At 39.8% G+C, this 12,632-nt stretch overlaps 2 protein-coding genes across 2 annotated transcripts in view; one reads left to right on the top strand and one right to left on the bottom strand.

Moving 5' to 3' along the window:
- LOC105833012 (methionine aminopeptidase 2) lies at positions 1 to 3,709 on the top strand. The gene is made up of 6 exons (XM_012674402.3): positions 1 to 186; positions 843 to 938; positions 1,036 to 1,361; positions 1,623 to 2,027; positions 2,505 to 2,772; positions 2,905 to 3,709. The coding sequence occupies exons 1-6, from the start codon at positions 42 to 44 to the stop codon at positions 3,108 to 3,110; spliced, it is 1,446 nt and encodes a 481-aa protein (XP_012529856.1). The 5' UTR covers positions 1 to 41; the 3' UTR covers positions 3,111 to 3,709.
- LOC105833013 overlaps positions 3,551 to 12,632 on the bottom strand; it is a 45,843-nt gene continuing 36,761 nt past the window's right edge. Inside the window, exons 5-7 of the mRNA XM_012674403.3 lie at positions 7,696 to 7,855; positions 6,298 to 6,469; positions 3,551 to 5,904 (exon numbers count right to left, since the gene is read on the bottom strand). Coding sequence (XP_012529857.1) covers positions 5,818 to 5,904; positions 6,298 to 6,469; positions 7,696 to 7,855 — 419 coding nt within the window. The 3' untranslated portion in view covers positions 3,551 to 5,817. The remainder of the gene's footprint in view (positions 5,905 to 6,297; positions 6,470 to 7,695; positions 7,856 to 12,632) is intronic.

Raw genomic sequence — 12,632 nt, 5'->3', positions numbered from 1 at the left:
ACAGATCATATATTTACCCACACATCACACTCCGTACGAAAATGGCGGCCGTGTTGGACGAGGTCGGCAAGTCCGCTGAGAAACTTGTAAACGAGGAGAAGGACGAGATCGTCGACGGCGAGGACACGACCGGAGCGGCGGAGGCTTCGAAGAAGAAGAAGAAGAAGAAAAAGAAGAAGAAGGCCGGTGCGTTCTGTTCGAGTGTTGCCCTTACGAATGAACGGGTTCCCCGGGTATTGTCACGCCTCACGATTTCACGCGGCACGCGGCTCCGGTGCAACGATTATTTGATCTTACTCTTCCTCGTCACGCCGCGAGATCCCCGAGACGATCCATTCGCGTCTAAATGTTCGCGAACTCGTTCAACACAAACGATGCGAACGTGTCGTTCACTAAAAAAAGTAGCATACTCATATTTGAAATAGATCAATGAGCTTGAGAAGTTTCAAGGTTTTTTGGGGGGAATCTCTTCTCCCAAATGCTATGCGACGTGGAAACATTTTGTACAATTTTATTTTCCGTCCAAAATGCTATAAAAAAGTTTCCTATTCCCCATCTGCTTATGTTATTATTGAATTTTATATAAGTGTTAATATGAGACTTGAAAGTGAGGAACACTTGAAATATGTTGTATGACATTGGGACATTGCAAGTTGCAGAAAGAAGAATGCATATTGTGTCTTTAACATGTGCAGCATTATCTTTCTTGGTTGTTCCTAAATTTCCTAAATTTAATTACCTTTAAATGGTATAAAATTTATGTATACATAAATTTTTAACTTTGTCAATGAAATAAATTACATTATTGATCTTTTATAATGATATCAAATATGTTCATACAGGTGCTGGAGAAGCCAGTGCAGATGTACCAGAAGGGGAGGAAGATAAAACTAAAAATGAAGAAGATAAGATTAAGGATGATGAAGCAGTGGCCGAAGGTATCGCCAATAGTTTCTAGTTTTCTTTACTTTATATAATAACAAGTTAAACATTAATGTTAAATGGCGATAACAAATTTGATTGAAACTTTTATAGGTACCACTGAGGTAACCGAGAATAATGTTGAGAACGAGGAGGCCAAAAAGAAAAAGAAGAAGAAGCGCAAACCCAAGGATAAGGGTGGCGTTAAGCAGCAGACAGATCCACCGACCATTCCTGTGTCGGAATTATTCCCAGATGGTAATTTCCCAGTGGGACAAGTGATGATTCACGGATCTGCTGGGATAGATGATAGGATGGCAAAGTTGCGCTTTACAAGCGAGGAAGCGCGCGCCCTCGACAGAATGCACAACGATATTTACAATGAGGCCAGGCAGGCAGCTGAAGCACATCGGCAAACCAGAAAGCATATTATGAAATGGGTACATAATTGTGTCCAAGTTTTTACAAAAAGTTTTTAATTCTTGAACATGGATTGCATAAAGTTTTAGAATTAATATTGAGATATGTTTGAGCAAGCAATGTAAATCAAGCGTCCTTACAAATTTTTTTAACCTTTTTTTAAAACTAATTTATAAAACTTTTTTTCAATTTTTTTTTGTATTAAGTATATTTTCTCAAAATACTTTTTTTAAAGTTTTTTTAAATTGAAATTAAAAAAGTTGAATTAATGGATTTCATAGATCAAGCCGGGAATGACTATGATAGAGATTTGCAATGAGCTAGAGGACACTGCTCGGAAATTAATCGGAGAGGATGGTCTCCTGGCTGGGTTGGCGTTTCCCACTGGCTGCTCGCGCAATCATTGCGCGGCCCACTACACTCCGAACGCCGGCGATCCGACCGTTCTCGAGTATGACGACGTCACCAAGATCGACTTCGGTACTCACATCAACGGGCGTATCATCGATTGCGCGTTCACCTTGACGTTCAATCCCAAGTACGACAAGCTGATCGAGGCTGTCCGCGATGCCACCAATACCGGTATCAAGGCTGCTGGTATCGATGTGCAACTGTGCGACGTCGGTGCGGCTATTCAGGAAGTTATGGAATCGTACGAGGTGGAACTGGATGGCAAGACGTATCCGGTACGAAATATGGAATGCGATATGCAAGATATCTCTTGCTATTTTCTTATTATTTGGATTTATGATTATTTTTATTATATCTTTATAGAGCAACTATCTCAATTGATTTTAACAAATCGAGCTGCAAGAATATATACAATTCTGAGTTTAATTAAAAGTACTCAAACCTTAATTTGACATTTAAAAATATTTAAACTAAAATTAGTATTAAAATTGACAAAGAGTGATTTAACCACTACATTCTTTTTTGCTATTTGGATTTGTGATTGTTTTTTGATTATGTTATCTAAGATACCAAATATACACTTTGACTGATTTGAATGAATTAAAGCTGCAAGAATATATGAAATTTTAAGTTCACAATCGCAAGTATTTAAACTTTAATTTGACATTTAATTATAAAATAATTCTAAAAATCAAAATTTAAACCAACAAAGATAATAATGGAGATTTAATTGATAAACTAAACTTTTATAGGTAAAATCCATTAGAAACCTAAATGGCCATTCAATTTCGCCCTACCGTATACATGCCGGGAAAACGGTGCCGATAGTCAGAGGCGGCGAGGCGATCCGAATGGAAGAGAATGAGTTCTACGCGATCGAAACTTTTGGATCTACTGGTAGAGGCGTCGTTCACGACGACATGGAATGTTCGCATTACATGAAGAGTTTCGATGTTGGTTTTGTGCCATTGAGACTGCAGAGCAGCAAGTCTCTTCTCAATACTATCAACAAGCACTTTGGTGAGAACTCCAAAGAAAATTTAATTTAAAAAATTAAAATTTAATTTAAGAGTTAAGAAAATTATGATGAAAAATTACTAGCGCAATCTTAGCACCCTAACACACTTATTCTTACATATATTCGTGTTTCAGGTACTCTGGCTTTTTGCAAGCGCTGGTTAGACCGCGTCGGTTGCACCAAGTACCAAATGGCGTTGAAGGATCTTTGTGAGAAGGGCGCCGTGGAAGCGTATCCGCCGTTGGTCGACGTCAAAGGCTGTTACACAGCTCAGTTCGAGCACACTCTTGTTCTACGTCCCACGTGTAAAGAAGTAATCTCCCGCGGTGACGATTATTAAAGTCGGCGATTGTTTTATGTGAATTATCGGATATCAAGGTGTATTTTAATCTCGATGTAACACAAGCATCGTATTTCACGATGTACGATGTGATAACAGTAATCATTGTAATACGTTAGTAACGTGGCATTTCTGAGTGTGATGTACTCTCCGCAATGTCGTTTTTTTCTTCTTGATCGTAAAAAAAAGTACCGCAGTGACAACATCACGAGTTTCGACATGAACGATAAAAAACCGGCAACATCTATTAACTACTAGATGTTTTCATGTATGTCGCTTAGGGATGCGTCCTCGCAGTTTATTTCTTTGTTTTTAATTTCTACTTCGTATATATATTTCGAGAAGAGGGTCTGTATTCGCTGTTGTACTTTTCGCAACGTTTTTTTATCCACTTTATTACTGGTTCCTTACACGTTAAAATGGAAATGATGGGGTTGATGTTTAGTGTTGAATAAAATATATTTGGAATCCGAGATTTTATCATTGCAGCGATCTCTTAAGGACCTGAATATATATTCATGATTAAGTTATATTAAAAACGACAAAAGAAACGCTAGAGCTTAGCATATACATGTGATAACTGTACAAAAAAAAAAAAACGAAAATATCCTCTTATTTGTGGCTCCTCTATCGATTGGATACACGGATATATTTCCTTACGCAATTAAGCGCGAGTTATATATATTATAAGATCCTCGTGTGGATTCGGGTGTGGTAAATTAAAGTTGTAACAAACTTAACGGCTTACATTATTTTCGACCTAAGATGCGCTGCATACCTCTTCGCCGGATTCGTCGAACATAATGAACCACGAGAAATATAGTTAATATTAACGTCGATTCGATACTTAAATACGATTAATAATAATTGTTACTATGCAAGGCAGACGTCGAATTTCTTTCTCTCCCTCACTGCCGTATATAACGAAGTATAAGAACACATGGTCCCGCGGAGTTTCGACTTTTATTCGTCTCTCGTCTCCTAGCGGAAACTACTTTTACTTTCAGGTGGCATCACCTCCATACAATCGCAATCGATGCAATTTAATGTCATTAAGTTGCAGATGATCTATTTCATAGCTACGTTGATTCGCGGCTTAATTGGAAGCACCGCGACAACTTGGAAACTTTAACGATTTGTTATACACTTTACTTTTGCAAATCATTTTTATACGTTTAGCTTGAATAGATTTATTTATTTCGGTTTCCTGTCGAAAATGATGCCACCGTCGGCGATCTAAGCCTTATACAAAATACACTTTTTTTTTTTTACGTGCTCAAAATTGTGCCGAAGATCATGAAAACCACCGTTGTGATTTTTGAGAGCGCAAGGATCAACACGCCTTCGGCACAAAGAGAGCTCGTTCAGAGACGCGGATACGTGTCGCGGATGTCCGAACATTCGCAATTCATAACTCTTGTTCGAACGATTAATCTTAAACATAACGGCATTTTGCCTGTAACGAAACAACAGATTTAAAGCTTTTATGATCATTGCGCGTTTCAAGAGTGATTCTTGGCGAATATTCGTTTTTGTGAATAATTGTGAATGTCTGAAGTTAAAGGGAATGCGTTATGTATTTGCTTAAGATCAAAGGCTCGGAGCAGAGCGACCGTTCGAGCGACCGACAATACGTCGTCCACGAATAAATTCTTTCGCATTATATCTTGCCGTTATATCTACCGCTACTGTCTATTGTCGATCTGTTCTATTGTTACTATCCGATATCCTCGCGACGAAATCTCTGTTCTTAGAAGAAAAAATACTACCTCTGTAAAATCCTTCATCCGAATAGATGATTAATTTAAAGCTTCAAATCATCGGGATCCACGAATTCCGTATATTTTCGGTTCGTTTATATCTTTAACGATTCTCAGCTGTGCCGCCTTCTTCTGAATGCTAGGATGACTTGCCATTTTTTTTCCGCTTGTTTCAACGAGAATAGGTTGATCATAGACGCCAACGCAGGCACGTAAGACACGCAAGTGTCTCCAATACGAGCAGTCACAAACGGCATACAAACTTCACCGGTTATTATATCCGAGTTCGCACGTACTATATAACTGGATTACTGCATTTACGATGATCATCGTTTATAATGACGTTGTCGCACCGACAAACTAATTGGTCGTCAAGCTCTAACTTCGGCTCTACGCTCATCTACTATTAAAGACGAAGACACGTGGTTGGTTGCTGATTGTATTGTACATCGAGACACCCGATATGCAATGCGAGAATTATTTGTGTGCCGCTTGATTCAGGGCAACGCGCAAACGACACTCATAATTTTAAACGGTGCCTAAACCCTGACACGTCGTAAAGATAGCGTCCTGATCGTGATACGACGCGACGTCGTTTGGTCCTCCGCGTTGTTTAGGAATGAATTTATACTGGCGCGACGACGTGGCGCGCTAAGAATTATCGAGACAGATCCTCTCAGCGATCCTCGTTCCCTGCGCTCGTTACGTCTCGTCGCGTTATCTCGACGCCTATTAAGACTTTTATAACGCCCGTTGCAACACGCGCCTCTCGTTGCGCGCCAAATGACGCCGCTAATAATTCTCGTGTCGAGAAAATGTTATCGGGTTATGCATATGTACACACACTGATTGCGATCGACAAAGCGCCGAGGGATGAAATTACGAGCCGCCTCGTCGAGCGGATTCTCTTCATCCCCGACGCAACATTTTTCGATCTTCACCGGGCCTCACTGGGACTCGGTGCGGGGCCTCAGCTTTGCTCTCGCTGTTATCAGGAGGTTGCTCGGCGGCTCCATCGACCGCGATTGCTCCTGCTGCAAAAAAATTCGTTCTTTTAATCGTAAGTCAGCGTGTACGGAATTTATTGTAGCTTAATAACCAATTGCAAACTTCAACCGCGAATATCAAGAAAACAGATAAAAATTAAACTGCGCTGTTTTACAAGAATCATTTACAAGATTATCTACGTCTTCTGTAATTTTATGAAAGAATAAAACTTTTAAATCTGAAAGCTTAAGGATTTCGTGCGATCGATGATGTACCAGGATTACGAGTTCGCTTGAATGAGTCCTAGAATGCGAAGACTCAAAATATCAACTCAATAACCTCCTTCGAGGATTTGGATATATATGGGGATTCAGGTGTCAGTATCTAAAATCTAAGGGTATAATAATTTCAAAGGGAAAGATTAACTAATTGCGGATTACCGTCAGTTGAATGTGTTTCGCTCTTTGTTCGATCGCCCTTTGCAAGGCAGTCCTGGGATCGTCCTTATAACTTTCCTCACGGATCCTCTCAGCCTCCCTCCTCGACGCGGCTTCCCTCTGTTTCTCCAGGGCACGTTGCAGCTCGCTCTTCTGGTTCAAGACGTTCTTGCCGCTGCGGGAGAAAAAAAAGGGGGAAGCGTGTATTTAGTGTATCCAAGGCAATTTTCCTTTCCGACTAAAAAGAAGAGCGGCTTTCGGCCCTGTAATTATGTAACAATCTCTCGAGTATAAAAAATAAAGCGTTTTTGAGGGGGGAAAATGTAAATATCGCAAAAATGAAATCGGACATGAATAAAAGTTTAAAAAGTTCTCGGGAGCAAATAAGATACATCAAGACTTTTGCGTGCGTTAGAAATAAGGATACGTTGGATTTTGCAGACGCGATAGGAACGCGCCGCAACGTAAGATTACGTTGTCTCGGCGCGAGTGGAAAACCGCGCGTGCGAATTGGCGTGAATTACGTGCCAAGGTAAAAGTCGGTAAGCGTGAACCGCTTAATTCCATCGAACCGTGAAGAATCGCAGGTGCGCGGCGTACGAGCGCGTTCACCGTTTACACGTAAACAGAGGGAATTAACGTGGAAAATAATGTATTTGCGATTCTAACGTATCGCGACTGACCGCGATTGAAAATAAGTATATACGTAATCGCGCGAGAAGTAATAACATTTTTACTCGGACGTACGATCGGGCAGCTCGATCTCCGACGTTCGATCACGCTCGGATTCGCGCGCGATAAAAATAAATTCGTTGCACAGCTCGCGGTAGTGCCGGCTTTCATCAGGAAGTTTTTACACGCGGCTAATCGGCTTTCCATTTTCATCGCGAATATTACCACTCTCACGATATTAATTAATGGATTAATTAAATTCTGTATATGTACAGCGCGCGCGGGGCGTAGAAGCGGTGAAATATTTACTTTAGGGAGGATCTCTCATCCGAAATTCCGGCGGTAGATTTCTCGCGGTAGACTAGATGGAAGGAACTGTTCTGTCTGAACAGTGAAGAATTCACCGTTAAAGAATTAATGAAATTGCAAAAACATTCGGAGAAACTTTAGATAATGAACTTATTAAGAGAAAATTTTATATCAAAAAAATCTCAAGAAAAGAAATTGAAAACATTCTGCGATTAATCCTGCCGTAATTCTGACAGAAAAAAAAAGGGAACAGCAAGGCGAAGAGTTTCTAGTTTATGTCGCTATTTAAATAAAAAGGCGTGTATATTCATCAAACTTGAAATATTTATTATCCTAACTCTGTAAAGATTCTCGTTGTAAAAATTATTTTGCCGAGGTAATTTCACTTTTTAACAAAAGTCTTGAAGCAATTCGACTTACATTTTCTGATTGAAAAGTAATTCTCTGCGAAGATCCTTATGATTAGTGGAGGTAAGGCAAGGGTTATATGGTTTCCTCGGCAAGATCAGGCCGTCTGGTCCCATGTGAGGAGCCGGCGGTGGCGGAGGCGGTACGCCCAGAACCGGTGCCATTTTTTTTCCTGAAAAAAAAAAAGAAAGATTCAATAAATAATTCCACGAGATCAAAATGATGCAGCGTATTTGCATGACAATTATGAGGATTACTTTAATATAAATCTTCACCCAAGGAACTGTTTCACTTCTCCAAGAATATTTGAGAGGGATTCATAAACAATGAAAAAAACTCGAAAATAAAATAACGTTATAAATAATTAAATAATGTTCAACTTTCCCAAATTATTGGAAAACAAAGTTTAGATTATCTCTGCTGCTACTCTTGCAACGTAAACAGTCGCGTGAGTAAAATCAAAATAGTTTTTCAGCTTTATTACAAAATTTTGCAGCGTTAATTTATATTACGAAATTTTAATTAAAAAATATTTCTAATATCAGGCATAATCGAGGAGACAGAAAGGAAAGATCCTTCCGATGATCTATTCGTGACGGAGGATGAGATAATCCGTGAATTGTTTTTCTTCCCGACGATTCGCACAATCACTCCCGAGGCTAGCAAAATGTGTAACGTGCATTTAATAAATATTCACCCTCCAGCAACGCTATTCTCGCCCTGACCAAGCTGCCCTGCTCGCACATCGCGACTGAAACGGAACTTCCTCACGCGCGGCATACTAACGAGAGAAGTTCTATATATTTTTGCATAGGGCTTCGCGGATATGCAGTCGCGTTAATGGGATCAGGGAGCGCGATTGGAAACGGTTGCGGCTCAAGGTTGAAACAAACGGTACGTTTCCCGTTGCCATTGAACCGGGTCGGGCTGTGTTTTAACCCTCTTTCCGTTGGATCTACATTTCGAAAGGCACGCGAGGTAACACGACGTGTGTCGCCTATAGGCCGCTCATAAAGTGTAACGCCGCCGGTTAACCAGTTGGACAGTTTCCGACATTGATGAAACATCGATCGATACAGTTAAATAAAACTTGTGTTACAGATAGATAGCAAGGCTGTTTAAAGCTCGCCGAATAACTGGAACGAACATAAGGTCGGTTCCATTTAGCTGAACTTCCTGCGCAACGCTCATCTTTTCCCTCCTTCTCTCCAACGTGGAAAGAAAAGGGAGGAAAGATGAAAGATAAAAGATAACGAATATCGACCGCGACGAATGAAACCGACGCGATAAGGTCGCGAGAAAAAGGGTTGGCGGAATGGTTACGAGGACATTCGCCGCGACGTTTGTCTTGCGTGTCCGAGTGTGTTCGTTCTACTTCCGTTCCCTTTTACGGGAGAAGGAGCAACGCGCGCGTTTTCCAGATAGAAATCCTGTCGTTTCGAGACAGCTTCACGCTCACGAGTCCGTGTTTTGGATCTGTTTCGCGTCACAATTTTCCTCGTTATGCGTTTAATTCGCTCGATCAGATTAAAATTAAACTTGTCCAATTTCTAATCTTTAATTCGCAATTCTCCATTACCAGTGTGCGTGGTTCAATACCGCCGAGCTTTCGCCGTAAATTCCAATAACAGCCCGAATATTAACTGGCGCGCTAGATACATTTGTCGTTGCTTATCACCGTTTATTCAAGATACCACGGCCCTACCAATAGATTGATACAGCACGTCATTTCCGCGCGCTCGTCTAGATAACGTTTCGAAATCACTAGTCAAGTTGAAAGGTTGAAACCGCGCTGCTCGACGTAATCGCTGTTAAATTTTCAATTTTCCAATTTTATTCGTTTAACAATGGAACAAGGTCGACGGCGAGAAAGCGATTATTTCATTCATTTGTATCGATAATAATATTAGAGCGTAATTAACAATAAAATTGTGTAGCGTTGTAATATTCATAATATAAATGGAATGATATTAACTTTTTTATTCACCAAGATTGACAGAAATGTACAGGCTGTAAATGAATAAATGCCAAATATTCTTGGGACGTATTCGATCAAAGTTCACATAAACCTACTTTAATGTTTGAAACGGGAAATCCCTAAAATGTATGACATTTATTTGGCATAGCCCGCATATGCGACCGTAACCAACTGAAGAGTCGTGATTTACTTGCAAATTCGTCGTGAAAGTCGCGTCCGCGAAATATTGGAGGCTCCCCTCGCGTTACATTCGTACCACGGGGGGAGAAAAAAACGAGCAAATTTATTTCGAGCTGCCCGATGAAATATTCGATCGAGTCGCGAAATGAGGTCGCGAAAGTAAAGCGAACAGTTTCGTTCGCGTGCATCGCGCGGACTGCATACGCGATTTTATGGAAATCCGGTAGCAGGTGCCATTATAGGAAGAGATCACGATATTTAATTAGGCAACCTCAACTTACACACGTTCGATAAAAAAAAAGTCCAAATTAAATTAATTTAAATTTCTTCTTAAATTTTATCGTTAAGAGTTTGGTCTTCTCGGGGGGAAAAAAAAATTTGCGACAAGAATATCACGCGTGTGAAACGCAGAAAACGCTATTTTCGCTTATGAAAGAATTCAAAGTAGTATTAGAAAAGACACTTAGTCGGTTGTTCACACTCGGATGCGTTTACTCTCTGTTTATTTATTCGCAGTTTATTGACTCGCCGCGGCGGTGCATTGATCCGAATTTTTGAAAGCACGCGATAAAGCCGGCATAAACGCGTACGCACGGTATGCAACGCATCATTAGCGTAGATAAGTGTGCAGCACCGAGTGAGATAAGCGAGTACACTCGAGTCTGACAATTAGATACGAGCGTGCGTAATCGTTGATGACGATGAAGGACGGAAAGTGTGTCTGATTTTTTCATCTTTCCCAAGTGCTCTGAAAAATGTTCAAATCACGCGCTGAAAGGACGACTTTCTCGACGATTACTGACATATCTCATGCGGCAGTTGCAGTACTTCGCACCGTCGTGTTTTCACATTAATAACTAGTAACAATACTTTTATACTATAGTGGAAAACACGCGACAGGCTTTTTTTCCGTGTACCACTTCTGTGCAATTCGAGTTAAGATTTTATTTTCAACGACATCAGTTTCTGCACCACGAAAGCACGCAACGAAAATTTGTTTAATAATTAATTAATAAAAAGTCGATCGATTATTCCATGTCACGTACTGCGAAATCGATGCTGGAGAAAATAGTTAAAATAGAAAACAGAACTTATTTATCCATAACATACTAAAATGCAAAATAAACATTTTATTTCAAGTGATAGTATTTAAAAACGTTAAATACTACTTTTTATACTTGGTACAGAAAATATTTATTTTAAATAGTACTTTTTATAGATGCAGCTTTTAAATTTCTATGAAATCTATTTCAATTTTTCTGGTGCTTCGACTTTGCCGGGTATACGTGTATTTCCATTGCACAGCGATTTCGATTTAGGTTCAGAGAGGCATAATGCGCAGAAAGGTGACGTTCTGCATGACAATCGGAAGTCCGTTACGCGATCGTCTACTTACGCATTGTTGCGCATCGTCAGCCCGCATGGGAAGTATCACTGATCCCGATTCAATTTACAAGGGATTCCTACACATGTAAGTTAGCTCTCAAAGACTTCCGCTTACGCAAAACCGAAAGTAACAAGTTCGCGAAAAATATACGTAGAGATGAAAATTTAATACGCCTGTTTACGATCGTAAACGAAATTCAGTTAACGCGGGAACTCATCGTTCAGGCCGTCAATTAGGATCTTTTTAAACGTCAGCGAATAGAAAAAAAAATCAGACACGATATTAGTGATTTATGTCTGATTTAAGGAACAACGATGTAATCTATTTCAACGCAATTAAATGTATATTAATTTTTGTAACAAAATATGCCCGCGTGTCTATGTAAAGTAAATTTTTGAATGTTGCGTATTTTTATCGTTTATTATAATATGCAGTTAAAATAAATTTAAAAAATTAATATTATCTACCTGAGTCTGATTTCAATAAATATTAATCGGAATCTCGAAAACTCACGACAAAAACTCACGCTCGAATGCCTTGGGAGGAGAAAGAAATCACGGAAAAGACGGCTTTCGTTGCCATTCACGCGAAGCTGAAAAGAGACCTGATAATGCAAACCCGAAGAAAGTGCATGCAAGTAACAGGATAACAGAATTATGTAAGAGCGCACGTGTCATGTTTACCACCTTACTGCAGAAATGATTGAATTTCAATCGACCGCGCGTATAATCGTACGGTAATGAAATTCATTTATTACCGCCATACCTGCGATTGCGTTTCAGCTCGGGCGAGCAACATATTGCACAACACGTACGTGCGCCGCAATCACGAATTAATAAGATTTTAAATGAATTATCAAGATTCTTTATCTAACACTCGTTAATTTGCGCTTTATCAAACGCGTACTCGATTTATCTATCTTGATTTTACTTTCGGGGTTCAAGAGCCGTTTGAACGTAAACAACCGAGTGCGTAAATTTTTACACTTTACAACAGAATTTTTCGCAAATAAAATACAAAGAGGGGACACGATTCCGAACAAAAACTCTCAATTCTAGAAGATTCCGAAGATGTAGAAATATGAAAGTACGATAATTCTAGAAAATAAGAACAATACAATTTCGGTAAAAAAAAAGTCCGAAAACTCATAAACCATTAAAATTTAATTGTTGAATGTCAGTATTAACAAATGTGCCGTGATTCAAAACTCAAAAGAACAAAGGCAGACCTTTTTTTTATATATTTTACGATGATTAGGTAATAAAATTTCTCTTGGAGAAGGGAATTTCCGTCTCGCCGGTTTCATTCCGTTCGACGATCTGACGTCTCTCACGACGACGTGGGCGACCCCCGCCGGGGGATCCGGACCGGATCCGGATTGTTGTGGACTTTACGAGCGGAAAG

This window comes from Monomorium pharaonis, chromosome 9 (genome assembly GCF_013373865.1).
Source record: "Monomorium pharaonis isolate MP-MQ-018 chromosome 9, ASM1337386v2, whole genome shotgun sequence".
Taxonomy (NCBI): Eukaryota; Metazoa; Arthropoda; class Insecta; order Hymenoptera; family Formicidae; genus Monomorium; species Monomorium pharaonis.
This window is presented reverse-complemented; position numbering and strand designations above follow the sequence as displayed.